This window comes from Mastigoproctus giganteus, chromosome 11, assembly GCF_048544385.1.
Source record: "Mastigoproctus giganteus isolate SK-2022 chromosome 11, ASM4854438v1, whole genome shotgun sequence".
Classification (NCBI taxonomy): domain Eukaryota; kingdom Metazoa; phylum Arthropoda; class Arachnida; order Uropygi; family Thelyphonidae; genus Mastigoproctus; species Mastigoproctus giganteus.
This window is the reverse complement of record NC_143585.1, coordinates 124,968,758-124,991,781: the sequence shown is the minus strand read 5'-3', so window position 1 is coordinate 124,991,781 and position 23,024 is coordinate 124,968,758. Positions and strand designations below refer to the sequence as shown.

The window sequence follows — 23,024 nt, the reverse complement described above, 5'->3', positions numbered from 1 at the left end:
AAATTCTCCCCTGGTGGCAGAAATTTGAGCTGATTTTTTTTTTATTTTACAAATTGCTTCCCCATACCCTAAATGACATACCCGCCGATTTTCACATCGCTATCTCTAACCGTTTTGACACTAGGGTCTCCTGAATATATATATATAAATTAATGTATGTTTTGAACTGCTTGTCAAGTTGGAAATATAAATTCAGGGTAAATATGTGTATTTGTCTATGAACTCAAGACCTGTAACTATTTAAAACCACATGAAATCACACAACAAAATGTGAACGCACATTCCATGGGATTGAGAAATTCGTCTGATCCATGGATTTCAGTAACGTTAACATTTGCATTATAAAGGTAATTTTTTTTGGAGAAAAAAAAATCATAGTTTACTTTTATTTGAAATATTCATATTTGATTTGCCATCTCTTAAATTTATATCATATTATTTCAAGATTTCTGAACCTTATCTGTGGCTCTGGCTTAGTCCTGAATTGAACGGAAGAGTGGATTTTCTTAATCTGACTGGTGATCTTAAGGTAAGAAAATGTCTGTCTAAATGAAAAAAAATATATAATAATAATAATTTATATTAGGAAGCTGGCTAATTCTGATGCTGTTAAGAGTAGTTATAAAGATGTGTACAGAATTTAGAATGGAATTTTGTTATTTTTCCCTGAATATACCATCTGGAATAGAGTCTAATATACATACAATTAATCTCCAGAAAAAATATTAACCAATCCCCAAAAAATTGCATGCATTCAGATTATATTTTGTCACTTTTTAGAAATAGGAAACATTTTTAAATCCTTTGATATTTAATACAGAATGACTTTCAGCTAGAAGCCACAAACCACAAACAAAATTGCATTCAGATTATATTTTGTTACTTTTTAGAAATAGGAAACATTTTTAAATCCTTTGATATTTAATACAGAATGACTTTCAGCTAGAAGCCACAAACCGTGATAACATTTTCAAAAATGTACACTTTGCAAGAATTGCTAAATTTGGTTGAGTTAGGCCTAATTGTCCGTAATCTTACTGATAAAAAAAAAAAAAAAAAAAGGGGGGGAAAAAAGTGAACTGCAGCTGTTATCAACCCACTGCAGGATGGAAGCCTCCTCAACAGTTCGTGTTGAGATGGGGGTGGGAGCGGGAGTGCAGTAGCACACGCTCTTTGAGTATACCAGGATTCAACCCGCTGACTGCTAAATACGGTCGATCTGCCAACCCACTCTGAACCAGCATGACAGATTGTGGTGCAGTTCCCTCAACACGATTCATACTGATAAAATAGTATTAAATTATAGATACAAAATATTGTGCTATTTATTTAGATGCAGCTGATCTTTATTTCTATTAAGTGCTGTAAAAGATAGATATTAGCCTTTTTTTTTTTATAGTCTTTCTCTCCTTTTGTGTTATAATAAGTAGGTTCTAGTTCTTCGGGAGCACAGTACACCCCAGAAGGGAAAGTTACCTCTCTGTTTTCTTCTCTTTTTTTATTACTAATTTTCTAATTTTTCTAAGCTGCTTGGTTGGAGATGCGGATAACCTGATGTTTCCACCCACATCCAGTGTTAAAGAAGCAAAAAGTTTTTTTGCTCCTTTAATGTCCACTTTTATTAAAAAAACTACTTTTACTAAAATTGTTTTTAACTTTTATTAAAAGCTTTAATGTCCAATTTTACCACCTGTAGGCATGGTGGGCAGGCTCTTAGCTGGAGTCACCAAATTCCAATTATGACAGTTTTCAACCCTTTAAATTAAAAACTGTTTCTCTCTGCTGAATATTGCAACATTTCACATATTGCACTCGCTGTTGTCCACGAATCACGGTATAGGAGACAATAAAGAAGCAACAACAAACTATAGATTTTTTTTTTTGGCTGGTGCAGCAAAAGCCTCAGGATTCCTTGCCCCATATGGCTAACAATAATAGATGAAACCAACTGCACCAACTAAAGAAAACAACAAAATCTGAGTACATTGAGATTCACACAAAACAATCCAGTTTATTAAAATCTGTAATATTATACTGTCAATATCAATAAAGCAACTGGAAATAATTTTTTTTCTATATATATTTCCTTCAAATATAAAATCAATGAGATTACACATGCTTGCCCTCAGTGATGATTTCTTTTCTCAGGCAATAGGGACATTCATTATTCTTTAACCTTAATAACCAGTTTGAACAATTGTCCCATATCCAAAATCATATGAGGTTAAATTGCAAAATTCAGATATATGTCTTGCATTTAACTTGGAAATCAGCAGTGACATAAATAGTTTTATACACAGAAATTAATATAATTTTCTTTATCAAAGTATACCAACGAAATTGCTGACCGGGCTAGCCGGGTAGGTAAAGTGCCTGCCTGGCAACCCAAAGGTCGCAGGTTCGAATCCCGCCTCAGGCTTGGATCAGAGTAAATGCAAAAAAACCTTTGGGAGGTGCATTATGGCCACAGAAGCCGATGCACTAACAATAAAAAAAAAAAAAAAAAACCAACAAAATTATTCTAGTCTCAAAAAAATATGCAGTTACCCTCAGCATCACAATTGTGTTTTTTTCATCTAATGGCTAGTGGTACTGTATATGTGTGTTTCACCATCATAGAAATAGTTATGCAAAATAACTAAGCTTACTTTCCTTGTGTTATGTAGAAATTCATGCAGAAACTCAACCAACATGAAATAAATTTTCCTCTCCCTTCATGAAGACTATTTTATAATTTAAAAGCTTTACTTCACTGTTCGTTATAGCTCTCTTTACCATACACTTTCACTCCCTAGTGCCATGCTTTACACAATATCAAGCTCATGGCAATAATATACAAAGTTATGTGTCATATATGTTACAGCAATGTATTTTCAATTATTAGAGGTTGAAAAGTTTATCTTCAAATGAACAATAGTGATACTATTAAATTCAGATGTAAATTAATATATTATGAGTACAATAATTTGTCTTCTTGCCAATGGATAATTAAGAAAATTATCGGAGTTCAAAATCTTCATTTCTGCATAAACAAAAACATAATGACAAACTAGGTAGACACATTGATCATTCCTCTCTCTCTCTCTCTCTCTCTCTCTCTCTCTCTCTCTCTCTCTCTCTCTCTCTCGATCTCCCATTAAAAGTTACTCCATATGCTTCTCTGAACATCTCAAAAGTAGATAACAAGATAGATTCTATTAACTGTTTTAGAAGAAAATGTTCAAGGACAACATAATTAAACAATGATCTAAGCCAAGAGAATTATGCCCAGAAAGGATGGTAATCCGGCATCAACACAGAATATTATTCTGATTATCAGTTCTCCAAATGACTCCTTTGCTGAGTTTTTTCCAGCAGTTTTCTTTGATGTTTTAGTGCAAGCACCTTACAACATTGCATAATATGCACCTGTGACTCTTTATTCAAGAGAAGTGCTTTTAGAACTTCCTGCAGACCAATAACAGATCCTGGACATTCAATTTCTTTTAAAAAAATAATAATAAATAAATTAAAAAAAAAAAGATGGAACGTATTTATTAGATTTCAGTAAACAGTTCTCATTAAAAAAAAATCAGACTCAGCTTGTCAAAATGAAATAATGGAGAGCAAATATAGGCACTTGCACATTTCCACAAATGATTTATATGATTTAATCTGTCCGAGTAGGCAAGAGATTTATTTAAATTTTGCTCCCTTGATCTTCGAATTAACCTGTAAAATCTGAACATCACTTATTAATTAATCAAGAGAAATTTTTAATCAGATACCCTTATTAAGCCCAAGACATCTATGAATACATTGTTAATGTATTAATTTTGTTAACATGAGAATGATAACAATAGGAACCAATTAATAAATCAATTAAGTATATCACAGAATGTGTTGTCCAAGCTGCAGCAAATTTCAGACTCCAAAAAATTCATATTATGCCATTTCCAAAACTGCGGTGGAATACAGAATGTACAACAACAAGAAAGGCAGTAAACAAAGAATAGGGGATATTTCAGGGATATTCTACCACAGATAATCTGACAGTCATCAAACATGAATGTGCCAGAACAATTTGTGTCTCATGTCAGAGACAGAAGTAACCTTGGATTCACTTCACGCCTTCTATCATTTGGGCAGCCAATTCAAATTTGTCTGGGACAGAATTCTGGAAAATGAAGGGCAAATATACTTAATATACTTTTCCCCCTTCGTTGATCCTAGAGCATAACGGATGGGCAATTGCAGTTGCCATCACTTTAGGAAAATTATTCACTAAAATATCTGTTGAAACATTCCCCTGAGTTTCTTGCATTTTAGACATAAATATAAAAGATTGCCACTGAAGCTGTCTCTGATAGCTTCAGTAACTAACCCGGAATGTGTAACTTAAAATGGCACTATCTCTGTCTGAGGCAGGCACCATTGGGTCAGACTGCATCTGTTATGAGATGATCAACATCACATCCACACATTCTACCACAGATAAATGTCTTTCACCAGATTGATGTTCTGGCTCTTCAACAGAATCGATCTTGAAGTGCAACTTCCATGCTCCTGGCATGAGGCAATTGTACTTGCCCTTCACAAACCAGTAAAGATCCAAAAACTTGAACAATTATTGCTTACCTGCCTAAGATTGATTACATCTATCTGAGATGCTTTTCTCAAAAATGAGCACTTAATGTCTGTTTCTTTTATATGGAACAGTATATGACGTGTCTTGGAGATTGGGAATTTTAAATGAAATTCGGAACCTTAGTCTTAGGGGTCAGCTTGCACCTTTTTATTAAAAATTTTCTGTCAAACTGCTGCTCATTGTATGTGGAGTCCTCTCTCTCATAGCCTTTTTTCCTGAGAGGAGAGCACTCCCTAAGGACCAGTTTAAATTGTTGCACTTTTTGTCATCAAAGTTAATTCTGTTACTGAACAACTTCCTCTAGCTGTGAACTGCTAGGTGTGCTCGTTATTGATGATGTCAGTATTTTTAAGCAGTTGTATGAAGTCTGAGGGTCATTAAAAGACAATTGCAGCAAGTGATTGATTTCCTCAACTTCTGGACAATGTCTAATGCCATCAGTTGACTATTGGTCCCCCGAAGCTTGTCACAGGTATGGTAGACTTGGGATTGCTGTCTTGGAGTCTAAAATGCTGATGGAGCTAATGCTCATTTTCAATGCCATGTTTATGCCATACGAAATAATTTCATTAATTCATACATTTACTCAATGCATTGTGAATTGTCAACTAATAGGGCAAATTTATCTGAAAAAAAGATCCTCCCAGAAACTTCCTCATTCATTTCAAAAATACAGGCAACCCCTGGATAACACAGTACTTCTACAACATTGTTTCACACTAACACGATTGATAAATTGCAGAAATCCTCACACAATACAGTACTTACATAACACAGTTCAAGAGTTGCAGAAAACCTTGCATAATATGGTATTTTTGAGCTTTTGTGCAGGGAAAAACTGCTGTTATGTTGGATGTCATTTTTCAATATTTCTATTCTTTTTGTGAATCCCCACTTTTGTCTCGCTAGTCATTATGCAAAAAAAAAAAAAAAAGAAACAATAATAGTTGAGAAATCCCTGTATTTTATTTTGTTGGGAAATCTACCTGCTACTTTCTGTGCTATTGAACTTGTGGAAAAAAATCTAGATTTCAAAGTTTTTACTATTGGCTAATGCACCAGACCATCCAAACATTCGAGTAATGTTCTTACTACCTAATACAACTTCTTTATTTTACCTTAAACTCATTACATCAGAAAATCATTACAATGGATTTTGGAAAAAAATTGATTCCAAATCTATTGAAGTGATGGAGACATGGAAACATTTTTCAATTGTGGACTGTATCGGAATCATAGTTTTATCACTCGTGCATGTTGGAAAAATATATGGCCTGAGTTGGTTCATTCAGGAAATGTGATTGAACTGGTAGAAAACAGAATCGGTGCGATATTAGAATTTGCTAAGTCGGTGGGAAGGGAAGGTTTTGATGATATGTGTACTGAAGACATTCAGGAATTACTGGTTGAAAAAAAAAGGCTGGCGAAGTGGATTTTGTGGAAATGGCATCAGAGGTAAACCAAATCAATTCAGAGCATGTAGTGCAGGTGAAAATTCCGAACTTCCAAATTTTACATAAAAAGCATATGGAAAGGCATAAACTTAACCGAGTAATTAGAATCTTATTTTTTGAATACAGATCCTTCGACTAAAAGGATCACAAAGTTCAAAAGGATGCTTCAAAAATGCTTAGCTCCATACCATGAAATTTACAAAGATCTACCAAGCAAAAGCAAACAAACCCAGATTACTGATTTTTTAAAGAGAGCAGAAGATACATTAAATCTAGATGCTGCAGAAGAAAGTTCAGAAGGTGAAGATAATCTGCAATGGAGAAAATATTCTCGTTTGATTGTGCAACCAATTGTTTTTGTGTTGAATTAAATCAACACATTATCTGACATATATGTATCACAGTATGTAAGACTTTTGTTCAGTTATTACTGTTTTTAATAAAAATTAAGTTTCCGGTAGTTATAAAAAATTGTGTATTTTTGTTAGTTCTTGGAATGTAACCCTCCTTTTTGTACTGGTTCTTAGTCCCATATAACACAGTTTCGCATGACACGAGATTTTATAGGAACCTGACTGTCGTCAGGTTCCTATAAAGTTCCGTGTTATACAAGGATTACCTGTATATGTGTTCTTATTTCCACTCGCAATAATGTCCATTTCCAACTACAGTCTGCCAAGCACAATTACTTTTTCGAATAGGATCCCAGTTATCGAACAGCTACTTATCTCATTTTCTCTAAGTATTCACTTTGATTCTTTTTGCTTTAAAAGTGATACTTGTGCATACATCTGATCTGTTATTCTTTGTCAGAGACTTCTTAATTTGGAAACTGCTCTTTTTCAATTTCCTCTTGCTTAAAATCTCTGGGCTCCATTCTGCCAAATTCATCTGTTGACACTATCATTCTTCCAATTCCAGTAATCATTGGGAACTCTTTGACTTTCTTTCTTTTAAACTCAACTTTTTCCAGTCTAACTTTCATAACATTGAATTAATTTTCTTTGGCAGTTTTAATGTTCACAACTCCAGTCTGGCTTCCTTTTTCTCTTCTCTTACAGCAAGTTTCAGGGACTTGGCTTGTTTATTTACCTATTAACAGTGGTGTAACTATGCCAATGCAATGCATTGGAGCCCACAACTGAAAGGGGTCCTCCTGCCCGAAACAGAAAAAAATTTAATTGAGTAAAAATGTAAGTTTTTTTTTTTTTTTAGTTATGTTTATGATAAAATTTACTATGTCTGCGACAATTTTTTTTCACACGAAGCATGTTTATTGTTAGCTAGCTGCACAGCACAAGCAAAACTGCAATGAATAGGGGTGAAATGGTATTAGTATAGCTGCTGCTTCCGGAGTAATTTTTAAGGATTTGTGACTGCAGGGGCGAAAGCCAAAATAGAGGCACATTTATTGGGGGTCATTATTATTGAGTACAGTATTACTATTGCACCTATAATATTTCTGAGTATTACTCGGGGGGGGGGGGGGGGGGACCATGCAATTCCGGCCTGTGGGGACTTTTGCCTCAGCAGTTTATATGTCAAAAAAGTCCCTGGTGCAATATTGTATTAAAGAAATTAAATCCATTCTGTTGGTCTACTCAGCTTGCATCTATAATTGCTATTAAATTGAGATTTCCCAATTTGCTAATGGCATTAAATAAAATTATCATACGATTGTCAAAAAGTGATGGAAAGTCGGAAGCTGTCCGGATTAAAAATAATATTGAAAATTTTGATTTTGTGTTTACTACCGTACTGATAGAAAAAATCTTGTCGGATATTAATTCAACATCAACGATTTTGCAAAGAAAGAATATGGATATTGGTAAAGCTGCATTGGGCATAGAAACATCTTATAATCAAGTGAAAAAATTGAGAAATGAATTTGAAAAGATTATCAAAGGAGCATTATGTATTGTGCAGAAATGGGGTAAACCTTGTCAATTTGCAATTTATCAGAGGCAATTTGTTAAGAAACATTTTGCTGAATTGGCAGATAACTATCGATTTGATAATGCAGAACTGCTCTTTAAAGTTAACATTTTTTATTGTGTAATTGGCTTAGTGACTACTGAACTGTACAAAAGGTTTCAAGGACTAAATACATTTTCTGATTTGTTTGCATTTCTTATTCCAACTCAATTAATCCAAACGTATGAAAATTCCATTTTAAAAAAATGTTGAGTAGGTGCAAATGAAATTTTCGAGGGACTTTTCATAATCATTTTCAATGCAGTTACTACTTTGTGTAAAGTCACGAAAAATTGAAATTGCAAAAATTAAAATTATTCACAAATTTGCAGAACTAGTCATAGTAAAATACTATGGTACGAGTGCTAGTTTTACAGAAGTGTGCTCCTTATTGATATTATTTTTGACAATTTCAGTTATTCTATCAACCGTGGAATGCTCTTTCTCGAAATTAAAATTAATTAAGAATTATTTATGAAACACCATGGGACAACAATGTTTATCTGCACTAGCTAGCACTGCTTAGCATAGAAGCACAAGAAGCTGAAAGAATGGACGTTTCTAAATTAATTAATGATTTTGCTAGTGCCAAATCTAGATGAAAACCATTACATTTAATTTTCAGAATTTAATATTATTTTGGTTTTTATATTGTATTGATAAAGATTTTATATACACGTTTACTGTTGTATTGTTAATTTTTTATATTTACCAAAATAAATATTTTCAGGCTGGGGTGACACTAAACTTTGCATTGGGGGCCCACTTTTTCTAGTTACGCCACTGCCTACTAGAATACTAGACACTCTTCATCTTTTTCTCACGAATAACCTTTTAAAATGGACAAGATGGTGATGATCTCTTCCCCGCTGCAGAGTCTCTCACATGGCCATTTTCAGCCTTCTTTTGTGTGTTTTGATTGCTGTTTTTAATCTTATAATCATAATATTTCCTCAGATTGCATCAGTGATGTTATTCTTGTAGGGACAAAATCCTTTATCCCACATTCCACCTTAAAACCTTTTCCTTTATCTAAACCTTTGTTTTCAAGATAAGAAGATTGCATAATACAATTGGCTTGCATACAAATTTCCAGCTTTATTTTCTGCCTACATTAAACCTCAGAACAGTTGGAAAACAGTCGTTAATCAGTTCAAACATGATTTTGAACAGGTTAAGAATAAAAAACTTGCTTTTTGTTGAAATATTATTCAAACATTCTGGTCTCTTGGTTTTCAAGATAAGAAGATTGCATAACACAATTGGCTTGCATACAAATTTCCAGCTTTATTTTTCTGCCTACATTAAACCTCAGAACAGTTGGAAAACAGTCGTTAATCAGTTCAAACATAATTTCGAACAGGTTAAGAATAGAAAACTTGCTTTTTGTCCAAATATTATTCAGACATTCTTTTCTCTTGCCAAAGCTGTTGTCTACAAATTCTGTCCATATGTACTCCATCTCTGTTAAAAACTAATGTACTTCAGGAGGTCAAGTCCCGAAGACAATGGTTTCATGATCCCTACCCTCCCAAGGTACTTTCTACTTGCGTACCCTCGGCAGTACCAAATGTCAGATATTCATGATGACCATTTGTTTTCACCTTTGATTATTGCCAACAACACATTTAGAGGGGTGTGGTAAAGATGGATGCTTCCACTGAGGTGATTGTGACTTTAGTTCATTCAAAGTTGAGTGCATGTCTCATCATTGGCAACAACATTGTAAAAACTCATCTTCTTGTCGGTAGTGTGCAAGTAATTGCATTGAATTTCAATATCTTTACACTTTACTCATTATTCATCTAACAGCAAAAGTTGGAGCATTGAGCAGCAATCTTTCATTGTTGTAACAACTTAGTTATAATTTGGTGAACAGAGAACAGATGTTTTCATTATTCCAGATTTGTTGGCTATTTTTTCACCAATCATATGTCTGTTTTTCTCCAAATGGTGCTAATAATAACTGCAAGAAAATAGTCAAGAAAATAATAACAAAGAAAATAGTCAAGACAAAAGGGAAAAATATAAAGCCCTAAAAAACAAAATAGACAACCTATGTAAAGCGACTAAAAGGAAATGGTTGGAAGACAAAGCAAAGCAGTGCGAAGAAGCAAATAAATGTCACGACTCTAAAACAACTTACTGGGTTAAAAGGAACTCTCTAAAACATACATCCCAAAAACACTGACAATGAAAAATAAAAACAATATAAAACCAGGAAACATGCAAGAAATTTAAAAAGTATGGAAAGAATATTACCAAACCCTGTTCAAAGGGGAAGGAGAAAACACACTTGCCTTAGATAATAGAAGAGATAAAGCAACCTCAATAACAAAAGAAGAAGTTCAGAAAGCAGTTAGCCAAATGAAGAATGACAAGGCACCCCCGAAATGATGGTATCCAATCAGAACTATGGAAATTCGGAGGCGATGCAATGTTAAAACACCTCGCACAATTGTTTAATCTAATTTTATTTACAGGTGATATACCAGAAGACTGGAAAAGTGGAATAATAGTACCTACACATAAAAAAAGGAGATAGAGAAAATTGTCAGAATTATAGACCCATTACCCTTTTAAACCATATATATAAAATATTTATAAGGATCTTACAAAATAGGATACTTAAAACATATGAAGAAACAATAGGAGAAGAACAAGCAGGATTTAGAAAAGGCAGGTCAACAATAGACCAAATATTCATACTAAACATCATTGCAGAAAAATATTGGAATAAGAAGAAACCTCTATCTGTGAGGATAAATGTTCTTTACTTATATAAACTCTAAAAGGAAGGGGATGAATGCTGTACTGGAATCCATGGGATTATAAATAATTAGGCGTATAACCAGTAAAAATGAAATATCTTTAATCACAAATAGATACCTGTAGCTTTAGAGACTAAACGTGCCTCTTTATCAACAGAAAATGGAAACTTGAGAGATAAAAATTATTCTAACGGACATGGTTGTGCATGCCAGGGCATGAGGTAGGTCATTCAATCATTAAACTGGTGTTCATTGTTGCTGCATGGACGTGCGTAGTTTCTCCAGTGCTTGTCTAGACATAAAACGGTTGCCTCTAAGATGGGGTGTAGTCTCATGCCTTTGCAGCGGTTCATGGCCCTCGAATTACACAATAGATTAAGTGACTCTAACCAGAGGCGCTGGCGAAAGTGTCGGGAGTGGTCGATTACTTCATAGACCCTCTTGGGATTGAGGTCGTGGTGGATGTACCAGAAGTGTTCCGCGATTGCGGACTGGTCGGCCTCAGCAAGACGAATCACTCTGTTGTCAAAGAGGCACTTTAGTCTCGAAAGCTACAGGTATCTATTTGTGATTAAAATATTTCATTTTTACTGGTTATACGCCTAATTGTTTATAATCCCATGGATTCCAGTACAGCAGGCCCATTTATCCTCATACGTTCTCTTTATGGTGAAAACGTTTACAGTGATTGCATTCAACTGCAGAAGTTCTTCAATTCGGTAGCCCACAACAGGCAACATTTGTGCTTTGCACATAGGTGCAAAACCAACCGCATCATTCCTAAAGGATTCTGCTATAAAGCCCCATTTAACAGCACTTGCATGGACCGTGCATGTTTCAACTTCGGCCGACAAACCTTGAAATTGTGGATAACCCATCTCCACTACGAAATCAAGAGAGCTGACTACGATAAATTCAGACTCGTGCAGGAACTACAAGGTAGGATCTCACCTATAGTATTTACTAACCTTGTTCATACCATCAGTCGCCAAGCTAACCGTATCTCTGATACTTATCGTTCACGACAACAACGGAAATTTGTTAATTTAGACAGAGAAGCCCACTCCTCAAGAACGAACACCCGTTGAACTAATATGGCTTCCTTCGTTCTAAATCTGAGCAGCAAGCAACTAACCATCGAGCAGCTCAACGTCTTCACCACCGGTATGAAGTTCGCCGTTGTGCCCTGCTGCAATGCACCTACATGTGAACTATCCAAATATATTGCATGACTCCTCACACCTCTCGTAGGAAATACCACCCACACTGTCACTAACAGCGGCGAGTTCATTCGCCTTATTAAAGAGCTCTCAATTTCTGACAACGTTATGGCATGTTATGACGTCATTTATGGCGTCTGACATGTTATGGCGTCATTTGATGTAGTGTCGCTATTTACATCAATCCCTGTCCAACAGGCCGTAAACTGCACCAAGAGACTCCTTGAGAATGACTCAAACTTTCCAAACAGAATATCACTGTCCACTGACAACATCTGTACCACCCTCAACCTGTGCTTGTCAGGCAGCGTCTTTACCTTTTGAGGATTCCGTTATACCAGCAGGTACATGGCACTGCAATGGATGCCCCTGTTAGTTCCATTGTGGCCAACATCGCCGTGGAAGAATTGCCTCTATGTAAAGAACAGATATTCCTGAACCCACCAGTATCTATTACAACATGGTACAGATACATTGATGACATCTTCACCATCATCCCATGTGGCTCTGAAACAACATTGCTAGAATATCTCAATTCCCTGTCTGTGTTCATCCTGTTCACTCTAGAGTTAGAAGTAGACGGATCTCTCCCATTCTTGCCGTAATAAAACATATGGGCCCACATCTAGAAACCTCAGTATACCGTAAGCCAGTGTGGTGCGGACAGTTCACAAACTACAGATCCAGCCATGCCCCGTCATCTCAACAGCACTACACGCACTCTATTCTCCAGGGCTTGGAGCCATTCCAGCACAGATGAAGCTAGGCGCAACAAGATTTCTAGAGTGAGGACAGACTTGATCAATTGTGGCTACCCAACACACATATTAGACAAGTGCTTTTTACAAGCATAGGAGCTCACAGTCCGCCTGAGACTCCCATCAACTCAGGGCAATGTACCCTACCGCCTACGTTCCCTACTATCCAGGCATGTCGGGCCAAATCTCAAAAATCCTCCGAGAATACCGCATAAAATGCGTGCAGTTGCCTGGTAGAAACTTACGTTCTCTGGTTTCCATTGTAAAGACCTCGGTCACCCCTCTCTTACGCAGCAGTGTAATAGACCGCGACAGCTGCTACATAGGAGAGACTTTGAGATGCCTTCAAGACTGCCTTGCAGAACACAACAGAGCGATTCGCCTTGCTGAAGACCAACCAGTCTGCAATCATGGAACACTTCTGGTCCACCCACCACAATGTCAATCCCAAGCGGGACTATGAAGTAATCGACCACTCCCGACACTTTCGCCAGCGCCTCTGGTTAGAGTCACTCAATATATTGTGTAATTCGAGAGCCATGAACCGCTGCAAAGGCATGAGACTACACCCCATCTTAGAGGCAACCGTTTTATGTCTAGACAAGTGCTGGAGAAACTATGCACGTCAATGCAGCAACAATGAACACCAGTTTAATGATTGAATGACCTACCTCATGCACTCGCACGCCTCACTGCACTCACAACTGTGTCCGTTAGAATAATTTTAACTCTAAAGTTTCCATTTTCTGTTGACAAAGAGGCACGTTTAGTCTCGAAAGCTACAGGTATCTATTTGTGATTAAAGATATTTCATTTTTACTGGTTATATGCCTAATTATTTATACTCTATCTTTGCTTCATTGATTTCAATCAGGCATTTGACTCTGTAAACAGAGAACATTTAATGAAGCAACTACAAAAAATTCCACTTGATCATGAAATAATCATTTTTTTTAAATAATTTCTACAAAAATACAAGAGCAATAGTAAAATTCAACAACCTTAAAACAGAGAAATTTGAAATAGAGAAAGAGGTCATGCAGGGATGCCCTTTATTTCCATATCTATTTAATATCTACCTAGAAGAACTAATGAAATCAATTGAAGAAAAAAGAGGTTCTTTACCTATGTAAAATCTAGAAGGAAAGGGATGAATCAGATTGGTCTGCTGAGTATTGATGGTTCAACTGTTGATGATACTGCTCAGGTGGCTAACAAACTAAATGAGTATTTTGCATCTACATTCACACATGAGGAATTATTCAGGAAGGGGAATGCCAGAAGTGAAGTAATCTCTGGCAGTAAGCTAGATGATTTTGTAATAACTGAGAAGAAAGTGGAGGAGAAATTGTTGAGAATAAACATGAAAAAGGCACCCGGGGGTGGATGGGATCTGTCCAATTATATTAAAGGAGGCAGCAAAGGAAGTAAGCAAACCCTTAGCCATAATTATGAGAGCTTCTTTGGACTCAGGGGTGGTACCCATAGACTGGAGATGTGCAAATGTAACTCCAATTCACAAAGGAGTATCAAAGGCTGACACAAGTAATTATAGACCTGTGAGTTTAACTTCTGTTGCAGGGAAATTAATGGAGGCACTGGTTAAAGAAGCACTGGAGGATCATCTAGACAAGACTTCAGTTATAGCTTGGACACAGCATGGTTTTGTTAAGGGGAAGTCTTGTCTGACCAATTTGATTGGATACTATGATGTGGTCACAAAGGAACTGGATGCAGGGAATAACTTTGATATTATATATTTGGATCTTAGAAAGGCTTTTGATACTGTTGTCAGGTGGTAGATGACTTTCATCAACCGGTGAAATACCACCACTTTGCTTATTGGAGGCTTGAAGTGGTTGAAGTGAAACCCATGTTTAGTCTCTAGAGCAAAGTTTCCGGCATCCCCCTCTCCCCATACTTTTCCTTCAACCCATGCACGGTACTAAGTACTATAGGTTTTGATACCTTTCGTGTTTGGGGTTATCATATAAAAAAAAAAAAAAAAAAAAAAACACATGGAAGACTGCTCCACAAATTGGAGCAGTGTGGCATTGGAGGCAAATTGCTGCTATGGTTAAAGGGATGGTTGAGGGGGAGAAGACAGAGTGGTAATCAATGGACACTGCTTATCGTGGGTGGGCTAATGTTATTAGTGGAGTCCCTCAGGGTTCAGTATTGGGTCCATTGTTGTTTTCTGTATTTATAAATGATATTGATAATGGTATATCAAGGTTAATGTCCAAGTTTGCAGACGATACAAAGGTTGGCAGGGTTGTTAAGGACACTCCTGACGCTATGCTGCTGCAAGAATGATGATATCCAGGGTCCTCAGCTGGATATCATCATTCTTCTCTTTCTTGGTGATTTCCTTCTACTTCTCTCTCTCTCTCTCTCTCTCTCTCTCTCTCTCTCTCTCACACACACACAAGGTAACTCAGAAATTTTTTTTTTGGCAGGTGCAGCATAAGGCTCAGGCTTCCTTGCACCATATGGCTAATAATAATAATAATAATAATAACAGGATCTGGAAAGGTTGAGCAGCTGGGCTGAGAGGTGGCAAATGAAGTTTAACATTGACAAATGTAAAGTACTACATATGGGAAACAGTAGCCCTAGAGCAAGGTATCAACTCTGTGGTACTACACTGACAGTGGTAGAGATTGAAAAGGACCTGGGGGTAATTGTTCAGGCATTTATGAAGTTTTCTAAGCAGTGCAGATGGGCTGCAAGAGTAGCTCATGGTGTCTTGTCAATGATATACAGGAATTTTTCTAGCAGGGATAAGGCGGCGATTATTCCCTTGTATAAGGCAATGGTCAGGCCACACCTTGAGTACTGTATACCGGTCTGGAGGCCTCATTTTAAGAAGGATATAGAGCCGTTGGAACGAGTACAGAGAAGGGCAACAAGATTAGTGAACAGAACATAGGGTTTCTCGTACGAAGAAAGGCTTAAGTTTTTGAAAATTACAGTGTCTGGAGACTAGGCACCTGCAAGGTGATCTGATAGAGGTGTATAAAGCCTTGAATGGTTTCAGCATGCTCAGTGCTGATGGGATCTTTCCTCCTGCTCAGAATAATCACCTGAGAGTGCATATATTCAAATTGAGGAAAGACAGATGTAGGATAAATTTGCAGAATGCCTTTAGCCAGCGGGTAGTTGGTTTGTGAAACAGACTTCCATCCCTTGTTGTGGAAGTTGATAGCCTAAATAAATTTAAGGCTCAGCTGGACAGGTATTTCGAACGAACGGAGGGGTGAAATGGGAGTGGGTTTTTTTTTTTTTTGTTTTTTTTTTTTGGCTGATTCTGCATAAGCTTGTTTTCTTGCATCATATGCCTCTACTAATGCTAATGCTAAACAATAATAAACGTAAAAAATATAAACCACATAAAATATGCAGATGATATTGTGATTTTAACAGAAACCAATGAACAACTAAAAGAAATGTTAACAAACATCGGTAAAGCAAGCAGAAATTATTTATATTAATATTAATATAAATAATATATTAATATATTTGGTTTTATTTATATTAATAGTAATATAAATAAAACCAAAGTAATGGAAATTGGAAAATACATAGAAGACATAAACATCCAAAATCAACAAATTGAACAAGCACAAAAATTTGTATACCTGGGCTCTCTAATAACCAGAAACCTAACCAAATTAATCACAGACTGAACATCGGATGGACAAACATGAACAAACTCAAAAACATATGGAAGAGCAATAAAATCTCAAATAGTCAAATAGAATATTAAACTATATGAAACTGTCATCATACCCACAGAAACTTATGGATCAGAGAATTGGGGAATAAATAATAAAGAAAGGCAAAAAATATTGTCATTTGAAATGAGATGTCTAAAGAAAATCAATAAAACAAATTGGAGAGAACATAAAACTAATGAATAAGTAAGGAGAGATCTAAATTTTGAACACAAAATAATAGAGCAGATCTACAAAAAACAACTTCAGTGGTTTGGACATGTGAACCGGATGAAACAACACAGGCTGCCTAATGTAGTACTGACAGGAAGAATTGGAGATAAGAGACCACTAGGAAGACCTAAAATAGAATGGCTCCAGTGCCTAAAGGAAAACACAGGCTTTCAGAGTTATCAACAAATGATGCAAGATTCAAAAGATCGACAACAATGGAGGACGAGATCTAAATAGGGACTGAATCCGTGCCAGATGGAAGAGTAAAATGATGATGATTATGTTTTGTGTGTAGTTGTTGTTGGTATATCTGAACATTGCTTCTGATGAAATGTTTGAGACCAGTGTGAAATTGTACTATGATCCTGATGACTCGCCACACACTTTTCCACAACAGTTCATAAATTGGTTCAGCATTCAAACATGTAAAGTTTTAATTTTGATAAAAAAATCTTTTGATCTGAATCTGTATTGTGATCTGAAGCATTATCACCATCCATTTCTAAAAGTGACCCCATAAATATTCAATGCTGGAACTTTGCTTCAAGTGTCAGTTGCACAGGTGTATGGAAAAGGGAAGTGCTCAGTGCATGCATTAATTTTCAGGGAACCTCCTACTTAATAACTACTGTCAGAGATAAAGGGAGAATTTGCTTTCAGTCAAGTGATTACAATGGTCTTAAACAGTTCTTAAATTCTCTTTATTTGGACTCCGGTAATGTTACCAATAGTAAATTCTAAACAGGAAACAATCTTGGGAGTAATCATAGAAGCTACTAGGCATTTTAAGCCAACTAAGAGATGGTGTTCCTGACTTATGCTTAAAGGGGTGTCAGATGAACTGATGAGAGTATTAGCAGAGAAGAATATGTATGAGATTATTATAAAGTATCAGGGGGAAACAGGAAATTACAGTAGGTATAAGCTATTCTGCAATGAAATTGCAAAAAAGGGCTTAGGCCAGTCAAGGTCAGATTATGGTAAGTCTTTGATTAAGAATGCAGAGAATAGTACCAAAGAATTCTATGCTTATTCTTTGCTAACAAACTGAACTGATGTTTTTTGCATCTACATTCATAAGGAACATTTTGGAGATGGAGCTGCCAGAAGAATATATCAAATTCTAATAGGGAGCTAAATCATTGTGTGATAAATGAGAGGAATGTGGAAGAGAAATAGTTGAGTTAAAAGTAAAGAAGCCACCTGGGGCAGATAGATCTATTGAAATACTGGTGCCCTTGATTTGGTGTCGAACTAATAGGTGGGAAGGGTTGTCCAAAAAACCCAGAAGCCCGACTTTTCCAAATGAATATTTAACAAAACATTTAACTGTATGGTACCCATAGTAAACATGATTAATATGATAGGTAGTGTACACACAGTGCACATACATTACTTATAAGAAATGTAAGTAGTACAATATGTAAAAATAAATATAATAGAAAAAATAAATGTAACAAAAATCAAAAACTATTTTCTCTTACTTTGATGGAGATAGAACTGAGTTTTTGTGCCGTGATCATATAGTGGGACTGAAAATAATTTATTCTGCATCAGTGGAGCTCCCAAGCTCCACTGAAGTGGCCTGCTGTGATGATGAGGCAGGCTGGGACGAAGATGGGCAGGAGCAGCAACAGGTTTGAAGAATGTGTCCATCTTCATCTGTTTACCTCCCTTATACTGCTCCCACATGACAGCCTCTCTTAACTTACGTAAATGGTGGTAGTGGGGCTGGATTTCACTGTTGTCCAAGAGGCCGACATACTGAATGACAAGATCAAGTGCCTGTTGTACTGGTGTCCTGTTTGGTTTTTTAATAATTTCTTCCTCTTCATCACTGGACATCCCCTCTGTCACCTGCTCTCACTTCGTCAGTCAGTTTCCTCTAGCCAGTCAGTTACATCCTCTATTGTAACATCGCTCTCTCTCCTGCATGGCATAGCATATGGTGGAAGTCTGCAGGCTCAAACCCTTCAAAATCAATGTCGGAGTCACTGTCAAAAAGCAACTTCTTCCAGCTATGAACCAGTGTGGTGGTTTTTATGTCATTCCAGGAGTCAGCAAAGTTGTAGAGTACACTGGCCTCTTGTGTCTTCTGTTAAGTTTTCTTCCTCTTCAACAATGACCAAAACGTCACTCACATACTATTACTGGTAGAGCCTCTTGCATGAAACTATGACTCCTTGATCCTCTTCTTCTTCCATGGGTTGTATTAGGAGGGAGAAACATGGTGCGGATCTTGCCATCACTGCTGACTAATTTCTCAGCAACTGGGTGAGCAGGAGTATTATCTAATAAAAGAAGAGCCTTTAAATCATTGGTTGCCATCTTTAAGACCTCTTGCTGATATCGACATACTTCAGAGACAAAATACTTGAAAAACCAGTCAGAAAATATGCTGTCATCGAACCATATCATTCTTTGAATGGCAGAGATAACAGGCAACTGCATCATGTAATCTTCGAAAACATGTGGGCATACTGATTTGTCCATGACAGCCAGCTTCAGGCAATGAAGGCCATCAGCACTTGCACAGTATAAATGCAAGAATAATCCCAGTCTCATCTCCATTTTATACCTGGGAAAAGAACAGGCCCTCCTTCTTAATCAGTTCATTGAGGTGGAGTCTGAAAGGCTCAACTGAATGTTGTAGCAGGCCCAGCTTCACCATGCTCTTTCCTGTTACACATACCGTGGCAATTTCTAAAACACCACGGCCACCCATCACTAGCTTTCAAATTGTTGATGCCCGTATGTTTAGCCAGTTTCTCAGCTGCAATGTGTAAAGTAACACTAGTAACAGTCACTCCACATGATTGCTCCTGCACATACCATTTGTAAACAGCTTCTTCTAGATCTTTATCTTTGCTTACTTTCATGTGCTTTCTGTCACTCACAGAGCCCATACTTTCAATATTATACTTTAATGCAAAGCTTTGTAGCTTTACTTTGGCCTTGCGAAAATCAGAAACAGTTTGTTTTTTAACTCCATACTGCTCGTAAACACAGGCCACAAAGGCACCACTCTCAAGCTTTTGACCGACGTTCAAATGTACATTCTTTCTTTTAACACTTTTGTTTTGTTTTGAAGCCATTGCTGGTCACAAAAATGATTTGAAATAATACAGTACTAACAATGGATAAATGTTAATGCAAACTGCACTGCCTAACAGCCAGGCACAACAAAAACGATACTGCCACTGTGCACGCTAACTGGCAGACGTCGCATGAATTACGGTCAGGTGTCTGCGAAATTGGGGGGAAACAGTACAGTGGAAGTTGATAGCTTAAATTCAAGAGAAAACTAGGCAAATTATTGGAAAGAATGAATAAGTGGAATGGGAGATTTTTTTTTTTTTGCTGATGTATAAGCATGCTTTCTTACATCCTATGCTAATGCTAATATATTAGGAAAGGTAGCAAATAGGTGAGCAAACCTCTAGCCATAATCATGCGAGCATCATTGCATTCTGGGAAGGCCCAAATGTATTTTGGGGTGCAAATATTTTCCCAATTCACAGAGGGGGAATCAAAGGGTGAAGTAAGCAAATCTACACCCATAAGGTTGACTTTTTCCGGGAACATAATGGAGTTTAAGGAATGTTTAAGGAAGTAATGCTGGACCATCTACGGAGAAATGCAGTTATAAAGCGATCACAATATGCATTTGCATAGCTGCCACTTCTCCAGATTTATGACATAGATCTTCTGCCCATCACATACTGTTTTAAAACTGGGTTGCAGAATTTAAGCGTGTTGAAGATGCACACTACAGTGGAAGCTCTGTTACTGAATCAACAGTGACTGCAAAAGTAGATGCCATTCATAACCTGATTTATGCAAGACCACAAAGTAACATTGAAGCACATTGAGATAACATTCAACATCTTCTATGAGTGAGCTCACAATATTATTGTCATGAGACTGTGCAGCATTTTGACCTAATCAAGCTTGGTTTTGGAAGCGAAAGGGTATATCATCATGGGAAAAATATGGGTGTGCCACTTTGAACCAAAAAGTAAACAGTGGAAGCATCCTTCTCCCCTTCTAAAAGTTTGCAATACAGAAGTCTTCTGGGAAAGTCATGGTTGACTTCTTGAAATGAAGTGTTATTATAAATGCTAAGCATTATTCTAACCTACTGAGATGTTTATGCAAGGAATTGAAGCTCAAAAGGTGCAGGAAATTGGCCAAGGGAGTCGTCATCTTGCATTAAGAAAATGCACTAGTGCGTGCACAATTTTTGTGACTCAGGCAGCACTACTTGACTGTGGATTTGAGTTAGTACAACATCTGCCCACTCACCAGATTAACTCAGACTATTTTCCATTTGCAAATCCGAAAAGGACTTGAAAGGACATAAATTTGACAATGACTACTCAGTGATGGGGTGCCTCCGTAGCCAGGTGGGAAGGAGCAGTAGTGCGTAGCACACGCTTCTTGATTAGACCGGGGTTCGAGCCCGTCACCACCAATACGGAGGATGCGGAAAGGTCAGGGAATGACCACCGCATATCCTGGAGCAATATGGCCTTAGTTGCTAATGCTCCTAAAAACCAAACGACAGTAACTCAGTAATGGATGTAGCCAACAACTCGTTTGAGTCAATCTTCTGAATTTTTATTTTATGAAAGATAGTAGTTTGTGCTAGAAAGTGTGTTAACTTGGTCGGGTGGGGACTATTGAAAATAAATGGGGTTTCAAAACTTTTCAACATACAGACACACACATTGCAGATTTTTCACGTATGCTAAATTCTAAAATGGTAATTTCAAGCAATGAAAATGGAAACACTTTGTAATAAGACATTTGTGAACATATAAGCAAAACAATTGTGTATACTGCATGAAAAGAAATGTAAAAATAGATCCAGAATTGAGGAAAGCAATATGAGCACTTTTCAGAGTTACCAAATTGTAAAGTACAATGTTATTTAGTTATTTATTAAAAGTTGCCTGATTGCTAGTTGATGATTGTGACTTGTGCTCAAATCCAGTTCATGATCCAAAAATTTTGAATGAAAACGATTAATGTTTACCCAAGAAAAAAGAACTTCTGAATTTTAAACTTCTGATAAAATCACACCCAAAATTGACCAATCAAGATGATAATTCTAGGTATGTTATCTTCTCTTGTACAGAAAGTATGTTCATCAGTCTCTTCTTGCTTGAATAAATCAATTGGCTAGTTTCTTTTAAATGTTATACCATTGTTTGACATCCAAACATAATCCAATGGACCTCACATCCTCACATTTACTGTGGTCTTTACTCCTAAATATATTGAAGAATGTTATGTCCAGATTTATTTTGGACAGCTGTTTTTTGCTAGTTACTTTTTTTAGAAATGCCCTGAAACCTTTTATTATTTTAGGACATTGAGCTAGATTTGTAGTCTACTCTAACATCTTTTGGACATCTGTTAAAAAGAGAATACCGTCTTAATGATTTGTCTAAAATTTGTGCCATTATGAAGAAAATTTTTTTTTTCTTTCTTTTTTTTTTATTTTTATGTGTATCTGTGTACAGGCACTCGTCGACTTACGTAAGTTTTCACTGCCAGCCGGTGCAAACTGAAAAACATATGGAAACCTATTTTGCATCGTGTAGTAATAAATGGAGGTATTGTGAAAATATCGTAATATGAACGCAATAACTTTTTTTTTTTTTTTTTTTTTTGTAATTTGTTCCAAGATCTCAGAAGTTGAAATTTTCTCTAAAAGTAATATGTCAAATAACCAAAACACAATAATCATTTTTAACTAAAGGATGCAAAAACAAAACATGCGGGCAACAAGTTTACAAATGCTACTATTGGCTGAGAGGAAGAGCTACGGAGTCTGGCTCAAGAATGCAGTAAACTTTCATCGTTATCATATGATCCGTTATAAGAATCACAATTTTGAGCACCTTTGATATTTTTCTGAAGCACATTTCTGGAGGTCGCAACCATAAAACAATAAAAACAATTTGCAATTTCTGGTTTATTGGGCTTTTCTGTTAGTGAAATCTGTTATAAGTGGGTAGTAAACTCGATCAAATTGTATTTGCAAAAATACCAATACCTGAATTGCGTGGGTTTTCACGTTATTATGGCGAAACTTGTTTCCCCTTCACTGAAATCTTCAGCCATGTAAAAAACAAATAAATTTTCAGAATCTTCTCTTCATTCCTATTTACTTATTACAATGATGAAGGGAAAGTGACCAACAGAAAATGCAAGTGGTGGCAGTGCTCACATATTTATCATCAAATTATACTCCACACTTCT

General features: G+C 36.5%; 1 protein-coding gene across 1 annotated transcript in view; it reads left to right on the top strand.

Annotated features, from left to right (window-relative positions):
* Positions 1-23,024, top strand: part of Rrp5 (Ribosomal RNA Processing 5) — a 615,569-nt gene that overhangs the window by 446,361 nt on the left and 146,184 nt on the right. The window contains exon 28 of the mRNA XM_090384558.1: positions 446-529. Within this exon, the coding sequence (XP_090240684.1) occupies positions 446-529 (84 nt within the window). The remainder of the gene's footprint in view (positions 1-445; positions 530-23,024) is intronic.